The sequence below is a fragment of the Mandrillus leucophaeus genome, unplaced genomic scaffold (assembly GCF_000951045.1).
Source record: "Mandrillus leucophaeus isolate KB7577 unplaced genomic scaffold, Mleu.le_1.0 Scaffold125, whole genome shotgun sequence".
Lineage (NCBI taxonomy): Eukaryota > Metazoa > Chordata > Mammalia > Primates > Cercopithecidae > Mandrillus > Mandrillus leucophaeus.
The window spans coordinates 5,060,069-5,075,141 of record NW_012100876.1 but is presented as its reverse complement, the minus strand read 5'-3'; the positions used below and the strand labels follow the sequence as shown (position 1 = coordinate 5,075,141).

At 38.4% G+C, this 15,073-nt stretch overlaps 1 protein-coding gene across 2 annotated transcripts in view; it reads right to left on the bottom strand.

The window, feature by feature from the left end:
• The window catches only part of RPGRIP1L (RPGRIP1-like), a 99,194-nt gene that overhangs the window by 40,399 nt on the left and 43,722 nt on the right, over nt 1-15,073 (bottom strand). For both annotated transcript variants that reach the window (XM_011971925.1, XM_011971924.1), the window contains exons 14-17: nt 14,310-14,427; nt 9,937-10,389; nt 6,370-6,521; nt 3,043-3,421 (exon numbers count right to left, since the gene is read on the bottom strand). In XM_011971925.1, the coding sequence (XP_011827315.1) occupies nt 3,043-3,421; nt 6,370-6,521; nt 9,937-10,389; nt 14,310-14,427 (1,102 nt within the window). The remainder of the gene's footprint in view (nt 1-3,042; nt 3,422-6,369; nt 6,522-9,936; nt 10,390-14,309; nt 14,428-15,073) is intronic.

Here is a 15,073-nt window from a genome sequence, read left to right as displayed (position 1 = left end):
AGAGGACTGGCAGCCTCTGTTGTAGGGCGCTGACTATATGTGGACAAAATATAGATAATTTCATGCCCAGAGCTATTGTTAAAAACAACAGCAACCTCAATGGCAAACAATCAGAGAAGGTCAACATCACAGACAGCCTGAGGTCTCAATACTGGTTGGGGCAAGCCAAAACACCAGAAGGCCAGCCAACAATTTAAAAGGGTGATCCAAGGAATAAGATATCAAAAGTGAGCGTTGGCTGGGTGCAGTGGCTCATGCCTGTAATCCCAGCACTTTGGGAGCTGAGGCAGGTGGATCACTTGAGGTCAGGAGTTCGAGACCAGCCTGGCCAACATGGTGGTGAAACCCTGTCTCTACTAAAAATATAAAAATTAGCCAGGTGTGGTGGCGGGTGCCTGTAATTCCAGTTACTTGGGAAGCTGAGGCAGGAGAATTGCCTGAACGCGGGAAGAGACGTGGGAAGAGGAGGTTGCCATGAGCCCAGGTGGCACCACTGCACTCCAGCCTGGGCGACAGAGCAAGACTCCATCTAAAAAAAAAAAAGTGGGACTTGACAAGATCCTATTTATAGCTCATGATGTGGAAGGCTACGGGCACGCATAAAGCTGTGTAAATGCTCAGGGGAAACCCTGGTAAGCTATCTCTCCCTGGTTGAATGAGAAGTCTAGTCAATTCGGAAAGTAAAAGCTGAGGCAGGCTTGTAGACCAAACTTTGATTTGAATGCATCCTCCATGCCACACACTGACCCATAGGCAAAGGGTGGAAACCTACTGGCTCAACGTGTTTAAGCACACCTTTGAACAATCACTGGCTGACCACTAAGCTATGTTGACTTATGGTTAAAATTGAAACAAAAAGAAAAAAAGAAACAAAACTTAGCAGAAACATCAGTGGCTTACACAGCAGAGGAAATAGATTCTACAGAATTAGTCAAGGCAAGTCACCAAACAAACAAAAATAGCAACAATACCTAGGAAATGACGTTACAATATATTCTCCAAAAATGTCCAGTTTTCAACAAAATACTTATGAGACATGCAAAGAAACAGGAAAATGTACTGCACACACAGCACAAAAACCATCAATAGACATTTTTTGAGGATGACCATATGTTAGACTTGGCAAAGATCTCAAAGCAGCTATTATCCGTATGTTCAAAGAACTAAAAGAAAGCGTATTTAGAGAATTAAAAAGAAAGTATTCCGTCTCTACTAAAAAATACAAAATACTAGCCGGGCGTGGTGGCGGGCGCCTGTAGTCCCAGCTACTGGGGAGGCTGAGGGAGGAGAATGGCGTGAATCCCGGAGTCGGAGCTTGCAGTGAGCTGAGATCTGGCCACTGCACTCCAGCCTGGGCGACAGAGCGAGACTCCGTCTCAAAAAAAAAAAAAAGAAAGAAAGTATAATGATAATGTTTTATCAAATAGGGAATATAGTAAGAGATTATAATGCTTGAGTGCAGTAGCATGTGCCTGTAGTTTTAGCTGCTCAGGAGGCTGAGGCAGGAGGATTGCTTGAGCCTAGGAGTTGAAGGCCAGCCCGGGCAACAGAGCGAGATCCCTAATTCTGGAGCTGAAAAGTATAATTACTGCAATGAAAAAATTCAAGAGGGTTCAGTAGGAAATCTGAACTGGTAGAAGAAAGAATTAATGGACGTGAATGTTGATCAGAACAGATTATACAATCTGAAGAATGGGAGGAAAAATGAACAAAAATGAATAGAGCCTCAGAGACCTGTGGGGAAACCATCAAACATACCAACATATGGTACATGTACTGGAAGTTCAAGAAAGAGAAGAAAAAAAGAGGAGGAAAAATAACTGAAAAAATAATGGCGGTAAACTCCCCAAATGTGGTGCATAACGTTACACTACACATACAGGAAGCTCAACAAATTCTAAGTAGGATAAATGCAAAAGGATCCACATATAGACACATCAGAAGAACTGCTGAAAGCCAAAACAAATAGAAAAACCTGGAAAACAACATCAAGTATGAGAGAACCACAATAAAATTAACAACTGATTTCTTATCTGAAACAATGGATGCCAGAAGTGGTCTGAGGTACTCAAAGTGCAGAAAGTTAAAAACCAAGCTAAACGAAACTGTTGACCAAAAATATTATATACAGCAAGGCTATCCTACAAAAAACAAAAGCAAAATAAAAACACTCCCAGATAACAGAATCCTCCCAGATTGAGAAAATTCACTGCCAGTAGACCTAACTTACAAGACATATCACAGAAGTTCTTCAGGCTGAAGGAAACAGACACCTATGGTAACTCAAGTCCACACAAAGGAATAGAGACCAATAAAGGTAATTACATAGGTAATTACAAAACACAGTATAAATATACATTTTATCTGGTCTTAACTGTTTTAAAAGATAACTGCATACGACGATAATTGTAAAATTATATTGTTGGGTTCATAACATAGGAAGACAAAACATATATGGTGATAGCACAAAGAAGGGGAAGGAAATAGAGCTATATTGGAATAAGAAACTGATATCAGACAGTAACTCAAATCTACAGGAAGAAATAAAGAATACCAAAAATGCAAATATGTAGGTAAATATCAAAGTCTTCTATAATTATATATTTTCTCCCATCTCTTACTTCTCTTAACTTTTTTAAAGAATATAAGATTTTATAAAGCAATGATTACAACATTGTATTGTTGGGTGTATAATACATAGAGAGGCATACTATATACATATATACGATAATAATTGCAAAAAGGAGATGAAAGAGAATGAAATATTAGATTTTCTATATTTTAATTGAATTATTTAATTTAAATACCTTAAGTATTTAATTCCATTAAGTTAGTATTAATTTTAAGTAGACTGGGATAAGATGCACATTGTAATCCCTAGAGCAACTAGTAAGAAAATAATTTTTAAAATATACTAATATAGGCCTAAAGTTTAAAGACTTAGAAGAGGTTAGGATGATTAGCTATAAATCATATCCATAACAGTAAGATATAATTTTGTTTTGTTTTTACAATTTTATAGATTCAAGAACATAGTCTTACCTGAGATACACCTGTCATGTGCCAACGAAATCAGAGGCACATTGACTTTTCCTATGTAAATATTCTCCTGGGTATCACTATCATCAAAAACATAAAAACTCAGAGACTCTGACTTAAGGTACCGATCCAAATCCATATTCATTGGCACTGGGAAACACATATGATCATCAAACTGTGGATCATTGCTACTGGGAATGATGGCTGTATCATGGTCTGCAAAATCAAAAAACTTGTACACAACATATGGGTGTGGCTGCAGGTGGCTTGCTCGGGACTGCAGGTGGTTGCAACATCTTATTGTAATGTGAAGTTCATTTAAGTTGCCATCTGTGGAATCTGTAGAACTGAGTTGAGCAGTTTTGGGTGCTTGCTGACTTAACTGGAAAAACATACATATTTATATTACGGAAACAATACAGTTAAAAGATAAACAGCAGCTGCCAAGCCCCAAATAAGATAATTTTGTCAACGACAAAAGCTGCGTATTTTTACCTCATAATTTCTCTGTAAAATAAACTTTGATTCTAATGGAAAATCAGTATTCCCTAGAACATGTGTGAATAGATGATCCTGTGTTATTAGCAATAAACCTTAGAGACTGAGCATACATGTAGAGATTGGTGCTAAAATCAAATAAAACCCAGAAAAATGATAATCTGATGTTCTTCAATTCTATTTGATAACTTAAGACTATAGTTAGCAGTGGGTCCAAAGATGAACATCCTAACTAAAAGACATTCACCTGCCCACCCAGAGTAATGATTCTGTTATATTTGGGTTGGCCCTCATCCTGAACTGTTGGGATTTGAGGAAGCAGATACCTGAGGCCAAATGAGCCACTATAACAAAGTCGAACTGTTATGAGAAAATGAGAACAGAGTCAGAGATAAACCTTGAAGGGAAAAAGAGCTAGGACCGGGAGGATACTTCAGGAGAGAGAGGAACAAAAGGAGTTATTAGGTAGAGCCGGAAACTACTCTATGGTTCCTCTGGAACCATTACTGAGATGGACGGCACACAGGTATTTTAGAAAAGAATTGCGCTGACCGTTAAATATTCCATGGCTGATGTGATCTGGAACAAAGAAAATGCTAGTGTTTCTGTGCTTTGTTTGGTTTAGTGCTGGAGTCTCTACCTTCCACAAAGGCATCCCTCTGCATTTCTGAATCTGGATTGAGCATCTGGGACCCTGACTCCATGAGAAGTTTATTGGAGGAGGAAAAAATAAAGCTGTCGTCATAATCTCCTTAGTGGAGAAATCCGGTGTGTGGAGAGGAGAAACCTAAGTAGTGAATCACAATATTGCTTTCCCAGGGCTAGTTTGCCCTCAGCAATAGAAGGCTGAGAGGAATGACTGAAAAAGTACCTCCACTTCTCCCCTCAATCTACCTACCAGAGCTGAAATTCCACCAGGAAACAACTTACTCAAGTCAGAATCTGGGAATCTAAAAAGCTTTACACTACAAAACCAAACAATGTGGGTCTCCTTATTTCTAACTCCCATCCCCATAACAGCATTTCCCAAAGTGTGCTGTAAGGAATACTGGCCAGAAAGATGGTCTCTGGAAGCAGGTGCACTCTTTCTTAAGTTTGGAAATCAGTGTGATATTAGTCATGCTTCTTTAACTGAAAGTCATAGAAATTAATTCTATCTAGCAAAAACAACAAAAAAGGGACTTTAAGGTTACAGGCATATTTCATGGAATATAGACTAGAAATGTGGTTGGGCCTTCAGAAGGCAGTGGCCTAGAAACCAGCAAAATGTCCTCTCCATCTGGTCTCCATTTTTTTCTGTATGTTTGTTCATTACTCTCTTTCTTCAGACCTATTGTCTAACCTTCACTGTTTAATATGGTAGATGATGGCTGCCTACAACCCCCAATTTTACGTGTTCCAGATATGTCTTGCTTTCTCTTGATCTCAGAGGGAAGAATCTGACTGGCTCAACTGGTGTCAAGTGGGTATTCTCAAATCATTAGTTATAATAGGGTGGGGAGTGAAAGAAAATGGGATCTGCTAACACAAATCCAGCCACTGGGAACCCAGCTCCATGGATTGGAGGTGAGGGAGTTCCAAATAAAAAAAGAGGTAAGATAATTATGACTTGAACAGACATACCAAATGTTTCTACTATATCCTATCCCTCTGTTACTCAATGTGAGTGCATACTTTACATTGCCTATTAGAATTCATGTAATATAGGCTGGCCGCAGTGGCTCACGCCTGTAATCCCAGCACTTTGGGAGACCGAGGTGGGTGGATCACAAGGTAAGGAGATCGAGACCATCCTGGCTAACATGGTGAAACCCTGTCTCTACTAAAAATACAAAAAATTAGCCAGGCGTGGTGGCAGGTGCCTGTAGTCTCAGCTACTTGGGAGGCTGAGGCAGAATGGCGTGAACCTGGGAAGCGGAGCTTGCAGTGAGTGGTGATTGCGCCACTGCACTCCAGCCTGGGCAACAGAGCAAGACTCCGTCTCAAAAAAAAAAAAAAAAAAAAGATTCATGTTGTATATGGGAACCCCTAAGTCAAGAATCATATTTAACCTTGCTCAATTCAAGGCCTTCTGCATTTATTGATTCATGGAACTAATATGAAAATATGGTCGTTAAGACTCCACGAAACATTGTTTGGGAAATGCTGCCCTAAGGAGTTGCATTTAAATTCCCAGTTCCCAGAAACAGAATATTAATTTTGTATTCTACTTTGCACTTCAGAAACCTAACATGAGGAAATAATTTGAAAGCACAGTAACTGATAGTCCAATAACAGCTGTTTATTTCCTTAACAGTAGAATTTTTAACAAAAGTCTTTTGATGCATGACAGCAGTATTGTGATGATTAATTTTTCAAAAGTGTCCTGAGTAGCACAGGGGAGTTTCTTTGTGTTGATGGAACAGTTCTGTATTTTGGTTTTGGTGGTAGTTATATGAATCTATACATGTGATAAAACTGCAAAGAATAACTACACACATACGTGCACGCACACACACACACACACACACAAGTGCATGTAAAAACTGATGAAATTTGAGGAAGGTATGTAGCCTAATTAATAATATTGTACCAATGTCAATTTCCCGATTTTGAAATTATACTATAGTTATGCAAGATGTTACGATTAGGAGAAATTGGGTGAAGGTTACAGGGGATCTCTTTGTACTATTTTTACCACTTCCTGTGAGTATATGATTACTTCAAAATAAAAGTTAAAAAAAGCCACTTGATGGCTGTGAAAGAAAACGATTTCAGTTTAAAGCACGACACATAAATAAATATTATAAAATTTCTATGTTATAAAAGGGTCTTAAAGCCAAATGAGCTTACCGACTGCATATGCTCTGGCCCCTTAAAATTTGATGTTATATATCCCAAAGCCTTTGCCCTTTCTCGATAAAGTCGAATTGCTTGATCCATGGGAACTCTTAATCGGAACCAGTATTCCACTGTGCCAAAATCTGGGATGTCTCCTTTTGTTCCTACAAATCAACACATAACCCAAGGTTAAAATAGTTTCATGCATTAAAATATGTACCAGTAAAAATACATCAATGGAATTATGCATTAAAACTATACATTTTATGCTGAGTAAAATAATATGACTTGCACAAATGATGTGAGATTGGCAAACAGCAGACGAAGAAAATACTTACTTCTGAAGTATGAGTTTCATTGTATACTAAATATTATTAAAGAACTACATCAAACTATGTTTGAGATATTCCAATTTGTACTATTTCATTTCTTCTGAAATATATTTAAAAAACCTAAACACTGAATCAAATACTCCACAGATTCTTTTTGATGCTATAGTATAATACTTTTTAAAAATAAGTTGCACTCAATGTTGTCTGACATTTACAATATGAAACCTCAAAATTATAAATATGACGTTCCACATTCTAATTCAAGTTTCAAGACATCTTTGCCACCTTCCCATTTGTATACTATATCACAAGCATAAGGGAAAATGTCATAGCTATGCCAAACACATGTCGCATGCAGTATACCCTTGCACGACGTTTGCCCTCACACCCTAATACTCCTCTCAACTCAGCCAGTTCTTCATCTGTCTTCTGCGGGGAAGACTTTCTGTATGGCTCCCAGGAGAATAGAGCCCTGTGCTTCCTTCATGGATGTTGTATGTCCTTGTTAGGGCATTGACTGCTTCGGCCCATCTGTTCACCAGTCTATTTCTCTAATACGCTGTAAGTTTCTTGAGAGCAAGTGCCATAATTTCCACCAATATATTCCTACCAGAGGAACCAGTATATAAAGGCTACTTAATATTTGTCAAATAGAGAATATTCTATACATAAACTTTTCTGAACACACCAGATTATTACAAATATTACCCCTACTCTTTCCTACTTTATCAATTTTTTTCCCTGTTAATGGATCATTCTCATCAGCATACAAATGTGACTTACTATCTGCCTGTCATAGTTTGAATGTTTGTACCCTCCAAGACTCATGCTGAAATTTAACTATCATTGTTAAGAGTATTATGAGTAGGACCTTTAAGAGGTGATGAGGCCACGAGGGATCCACCCTCATGGGTAGGATTGGTGCCATTATAAAAGACTGAGATTGGCCCCTTCTTGCTCGCTCCCACCCTCTAAACCTTCTGCCATGTTATTATGCAGCAAGAAGACCCTTACCAGATGTGAACACCTTGATATTGGACTTAGGTATTCTGCTACAGCAGCACAAGACACAGTATGACAGAAGTAATCATTTAAAAATAAGTCCTGAAAGAATAATATTAATGTAATATATATTTGCTTGTATATGCATAAAAGATCTTTGAAGCTGGGTGTAGTGGCTCATGCCTACAATCCCAGCACTTTGGGAGACTGAAGTGGGCGCACTGCTTGAGTCCAGGAGTTCAAGACCAGCCTGGACAACAGAGTGAGACCCCGTCTTTATGGAAAAACACCCCAAACAAACAAACAAAAATCTTTGAAAGAATCTGTAGCCTTCGGTGAGGGGACCCAGGGTGGCTAAGGAGAAGGCGAAGGAGGTAGACATTGACATCTTTTTGATTTTTGAGTCATGTGAATATATTACCTATGCAATTGATCACTCAATTAATAAAATAAAATCTGTCCCAAGACCCTAAGTCACCCTCCTTCCTTCTTCAAATACTTTCTTCACTTAGTCCCTGGGGTACCACAGACTCTTGGTTTTCCTCCTACATCACTGGCCACTCCTCAGTTTCCTTTGCTGGCTCTTCCTCCTCTTCCTGAGGCCTTACTTTTGGAGTTTCCAAAGGCTTGGTCCTTGGCCACCTTCTTTCCTTTATGTACATTCACTCTCTATGTGATTTTATCTATGCTCATGGCTTAAAATATATTCTATATGCTAACAACTCCCACTTTTATATCTCTATCCCTTACCTTCAGATTGGTGTGTCCAACCAACAGCCTGACATTACCACTTGGATGTCTAATAGGCAGGTCAATCTTAACCTGTCCAAACAGAATTCTTGATTTTCTTTATCAGATGTGCTCCTTTCCCAGTTTTCCCTATCTCAGTAAATGGTATCACCATTCTTCCAGCTCCTCATGCCAGAAATTCTTGCTTCATCCATTTCCCTCATTATCACACATTCAACTGATAAGCAAGTCTTGAAGGAGAAGTTAATAAAATATGTACTGAATATAACTACTTTTTATCGCCACTTTCATTACCATCTTAATCCAAGCCACCATCGTCTTTCCTTGATCAATGCAATAGCCTGAGAACGGTCCTATTTTCCCTCTTGCCTGCTTCAGACTATTCTTTCTACAGCACTCAGGGTGATTTTTCTAAAAGCTCAGAAAATCCAAACTCCTCACTCTGACCTACAAGGCTCTGCAACATGATCTGGCCCCACCTATCACTTGAATCCCCTCTTTGCCGCAGCCACTGGGCTTCCTGCTGTTCCTCCCACTGTCAGGCTTGCACTTCCTCAGGTTTTTGCACTTGCTATGGCCTCTGCCTGAAACATTCTTCCCCTGGATCCTGGCATGGATCTTCATTCTTTGCCAACACTACCCTCTCAGAGAAGCCCTTACCTGAATTTGCAACCTGCCATTTCTCCCTTTAGCCTCTTGCTCTGATTAACTTTTCTGTATTGCCTGTAATCCTCTCTAGAAGGTAAGCTACAAGGGGTAGTTTTGTCTCTCTAAATTACCACTGACCACCTTATTCCCAGTGCCTACTAATAGTGATAACATAAGGTCTTAAAAAAAGTAATAATTTTATAAATAGCTTATATTATTATTTATATTAGTTATAACTATTAAACTATAATTTAAATTATTATAAACTAGTAAACTATAGTTCAATACATAAATTTATTTATAAATTACATAATTTAGCCAGAGTATCAATACGATAAACATCCAAAGTTACAAGTTTTAAAAAATTAATAGCCATTGTGCTGACATCATCAATGACATTTTTTTTTGAGATGCAGTTTCGCTCCTGTTATTCAGGCTGGAATGCAGTGGTGCCATCTCAGCTCACTGCAACCTCTGCTTCCCAGGTTCAAGCGATTGTCCTGCCTCAGCCTCCCAAGTAGCTAGGATTATAGGCATGTACCACCACGCCTGGCTAATTTTTGTATTTTTACTAGAGATGGGGTTTTGCTGTGTCTGTCAGGCTGGTCTGGAACTCCTGGCCTCAAATGATGCACCTGCCTTGGCCTCCCAAAGTGTTGGGATTACAGGAGTGAGCCACTGTGCTCGGCATCAGTGACATTTAAGATAGTCCAATTAACTGTGGGTAAAGAACGCTGTCTGTGCTCTAAAGGCACCTTTAATATGTAAGAAAAGATAGTAGAGTACCATATCAATATATAAACCAAATTAGTAATTCAAACACCCAAAGCTTATACATTGTACTTACCAACCAAACTTGCTGTACAGAATATTCGGCCGCTTTTTTCAAGCATTTCGTGGAATTTTAATTGACATGCTGCAATTGTTTCATATTCTGTGCTATAAGCTTGGTGGACCTCAAGGGTGATAGTATTCTTCTGAATATATTGCAAAAATAAGTCATTAACATGAACAAGATATTGAGAAGTGAAGTTATATTCAGGATGAAAGCCTCGCACTACGGGAGTTGTCTGTAGTTCAAAATCATAGAAAGCATAGGTACAGAAAGTGACAGGCTCTTTATCTCCAGATGCCTGTAAAACTTCAGAAGAAAAGGTTACTTTGTTGATATGGATTTCAAATAGATTTTCGCCTCGTTCTAAGTGGATGGTTTCATCAAATTTATCAACAGAGTCATCTGGCATGATTTCTGGTTTAAATTTGTACTGCTTGGTGCCATAGGCAATATCCTTTAATTGGGCTGCAAGAGAAGACACACAGTTTAGAGATTTCAAAATATTGACATAAGAAAATGAAAACTGGCTTTTGAAGTGGTAGGAATGAGTACTTCTGGTGAATAGTCTCTATTTTAAATTCTATGACTACACTGTTTTTCTGTAAATAATACTTTATCGTACACAAATTTATCATTTCTGTTTTGACATCACCTATTAGGCAACAACAAAATTGCAACCTCAGTTGTAATACAGTCTAAGCCACGAAGAAGGGGAGAAAAAGATCAAAAGAAAAAAAGCCCTCTGGTTGAACAGCTGAGGTCACTACCTGGCTTTCACCTGCTTCCCTGTCTCTGCTCCACCCATTGTCTTCTTTCCTAGAAAGTCAGTCTCTCTTTCTGCTGCCTCCTTTCCTTTAACTTATTAAGATTTATACTCTTCTTCTTTGTGGGGTGATGGATAAGTTTATTACCCTGATCGTGACGATCGTTTCAATGTTATATACATAGGCCAACCAAATATCACCAACGTGAATATCTGCCTTACTTTTCTGTGAAACTGCTCCAGAAAAAGTCACCAATAATCAATTAATTGCTAGACGCAATGAACACTGGTCCTTGTATCACTTGATTTCTTTGCTACATTTGACACTGATGAGGATCTCCCATTAGTGCACTCTGTCTTTCTTACCTGGGCTTCCATGTCATCATCATCTCTGCTTCTCCTCCTATCCTTCTTCTCATTCTTTTGGGATTTCTCTTTCTCTGCTGGTTTTCTGGGCTTCTGTTTTTAATTATTTTCTTAGTCTACATATTCTCATGAGTGATCTCATCAACTTTTATGACTTTTGTCATTATTAATATGCTAAAGGCTTCCATATTACTATTTTAAATTCATATTTATCTTCTCAACTCCATTCCTATATTTCTAATGTTTTGTTTAACCCTCTATGTATCTAGGTATCCCACACAACATATTCAAAACAGAATGTATCATACTGTCTTGTTTTTTTGTTTGTTTTGAAACGGAGTCTCACTCTGTCACCCAGGAGTGCAGTGGTGGAATCTTGGCTCACTGCAACCTCTGCCTCCCAGGTTCAAACGATTCTCCTGCCTTAGCCTCATGAGTAGCTGGAATTATAGGCACCTGCCATCACACCTGGCTAATTTTAAAAATATTTTTAATAGAAATGGGGTTTCGCCATGTTGGCCATGCCGGTCTTGAACTCCTAGCCTCAAGTGATCCATCCACCTTGGCCTCCCAAAGTGCTGGGATTACAGGCTTGAGCCACCGTGCCCAGCCCATATTGTCTTCTAGCTATTTCTGTACTTTAAAGCTTAAGTGATGATTCATTCATTCATTCATCCAGTTGCCCAAGCTAGATCTCACAGAGTCAGCCTCAATTCCCCTTTTTCTTTTTTTTGAGACTATCATAAAACAGCAACTCTTTTTATTTTATTTGCCTCACATCTATAGGGTCACTACCATTCAATACTGTTTCCTAACTCTTCAACAAATTTGTTCTTGTTCTATTTCCACTGTACCTAATTTTACATTTCCAGTTTACTATCCAGATTATTATGGAACTCAAAATGCTTCCTTCCTTCAAATCTTCCTCTTTCTCCTCAATACCTGTAGCATAATCTCCAAAATGCAATTCCGAGTGTATCACTCCCTACTTTAAAATCCCTCTGTGGTTCTCCAGGTTAATAAGGGTCTACCTCATCAATCAGGGTATAAACAGGGCCTTCACAATTTTGTTCCTTCTGGCTTTATCTCCAGGTTCTCCTCCTTTTTTGACTCTCCTGAATTCCAATTGGATGGATCTACAGTGCAGTTTCTCAAATGTACTGCAACACTTCATATTTAGGGCATCTTTCCCTGCTTTGCTTACTGCCTGTAATGCCATATATTACTTTTACTTAGTAGTGAATTCTGTCATCTTTAAAGACTCCATACCTACTGTGTGAAGTCTTCCCTGAATCTTAAGGCAGAAATAGGCATTCTCTTCTCAATGTTTCCTTGATACCTTTAGATTTTCTTAGCTTTACACTCTTCATAGTAAAACATAACCATTTATTTACTTGTCAACATCTTAGGAGTTCCATGAGGGTAGTGCCTTGATTTTTCCTATTTGTATTCTCCCTGCCCAGCACTTTGCTTAGGATGCATTAGGGGCTTGATCATGTTTATGGAGTGAATCAATGAATTGAGGGGATAAAATATGATGGTTAAAATTTAGTAAGACTTGAAAGGAATAAAAATCCCAAACATTGTGACCTCCCTTTTAACCAAGAAAATTCCATTAAGCAAATTTTTATTGAGTACTACTTGGAATAAAAGGTACACATTGCTCCTCGACTTTTGGAAAACGCTGCTTCATCAGATAAAGATATTTATTGAGCTCTTCTACCCAGATCAGAGTTTCTCAAAGTGTGGTTTGGAAACCCCTGATGGTGTCTGAAACCATTTTGGGGATCTGTGAGGTCACAACTATTTTTATTATAATGCTACAATGTAATCTGCCCTTTTCATTTTTATCCTCTCACAAGTGTATAATGGAGTTTCTTGGAGGTTACATGATGTGTGATATCACAACAGATTAAATGCAGAAGCAGATATAAAAATCCAGCTGTTTTCTATTAAGCCAGTCTCTAAAAAGATTTGCAAAATGTTAAAAATTTAAAAAATTTTAAACAATGTCCCTCTTCTTGAAGTATTTTTTTGTTTTGGAAAATATAACTTAAAAAAATAAGTACTGTAATTTATGTTAACATGCAATAAGTTTATTATTATTTTAACAAATTAAAAATATTTAAATTTTTTTCACTTTTAATTTGTTATGATAAATATCAATTAAGTATAACTCATGAATAAAGGCCTTCTCGAACCTCAAAGTTTTAAGAGTGTAAAATTACTGCTGGCATAGACCACTGAAATAAGTATGGTATGTAGTGGACATGGACATGAAAGAGAGACAAAATACTTATCCGTGTAGAACTTACATTGTGGTTACGGAGAATATGCAAAACTCCAACAACTGAAGAACACTTATATGCTCCCCAAACATACAGCTTTTGAGTGCATGAGAAGAAAACTGGGTTGGTAAGTGCTGAGCTAGTTTTTTTCAACATGTAGTCTTGTACCTGCATCTGAATAGCTTGCAGTTATTTCTAAATACAATATAAAAAAGAATGGGCCCCAGGACCTCTAGGGGTAGCGCCCAGGAAACTACATTTTAAATGAGTTCTTCAAGTGATTTTTCGACTTGCTAAAGTCCAAAAATCACTGTAAGGACATTTCAAGTAGAGGGATAGCTAGGAATAACTAGAACCAGCTTCCTAGCACAGGTGAGTATTGTGTTAGGTTTCAAAGCAGGGAAGTGTGTATCTTGGAATCATGGTAGAAAGGAGCTTTAGGCAGAGCAAACAGCAAAAACAAAGGCATGGCAGTGGGCCTGAGCACGACATATCTGCAAAGAGCAGGCAGAGGATCTGTTTGGCTGAGTTGCACAGGTTGCTTCGAAGAGAAATTAGAAAGTGCTGGTAAATTTGAAACTATAGTAATTTATGAAGTACTTTGAAATCTTGCTTGCAACACTGAATTTAAAAAGCAGTAGGGAATTACTAAAAATTCTTGAGTAGAAAAGAATCAAGGCCAGGTGTGGTAGCTCACGCCTGTAATCCCAAAACTTTGAGAGTCCGAGGCGGGAAGACCATTTGAGTCCAGGAGCTTGAAATGAGCCTGGGCAACACAGGCTCTACAAAAAAATTAAAAATTAGGAGTACTGCTTGAACCCAGGAGGTCAAAGCTGGAGTGAGCTAGCTATGAATTAGGGCTAAACACAGCAAAAATACACAGTAAGTGCAGATTTGGATGACTTTATCAACTGTTATAAAATCCATTCCTCTAGTTACTGTGGACCAAAAAATCATGTATGTTGTACCTTCTAGTTTCTGGATACGTGCAGCCCTGATATCCAGAAGATGACCATATTGTTCCACTTTGAGTTCATAGTCTTGCTGCAAATTTTCCATCTTATGGGTCACTGCCTCAACCTCTATCTACAAAATAAGAGATAATAAGTTTTAACACTTGTGATTAGTTCTATTTTCATTATTCAAAGCAACTATGATTCAAGCATTTTCTAGATCCTGGAAATAGCAGGAGCTATGAATCATGGTTTCCTGACCTCAAATAGCTTACACTTTAGAAAATTATGCTTGGCCATATTCACAAATCAGAAGAAAGAAAAAACTCCAGATTCCTTTTTATGGAGCTATGTTTTCGTTTTGTTAAAAGCTAAGATAATATGGTTATGGCATGACTTCAGGATAACTGTAACTCACTTGCAGAATGTGCTAATGCTAACAAAGGTGATTTCATTGCCACTACTCATTCCTTAAAATCAGGGACTTTAAAAACATTATTTGTGGTGGGGTATGGTGGCTCAGGCCTGTAATCCCAGCACTTTGGGAGGCCGAGGTGGGTGGATCACTTGAGGTCTGAGTTAGAGACCAGTCTGGCTAACATGGTGAAACCCCGTCTCTATAAAAATATAAAAATTAGCTGGCCGTGGTGGTGGCGCCTGTAATCTCAGCTACTTGGGAGGCTGAGGCAGGAGAATTGCTTGAACCAGGAGACGGAGGTTGCAGTGAGCCAAGATCATGCCACTGCATTCCAGCCTGGGCGACAACTGCAAAACTCTGT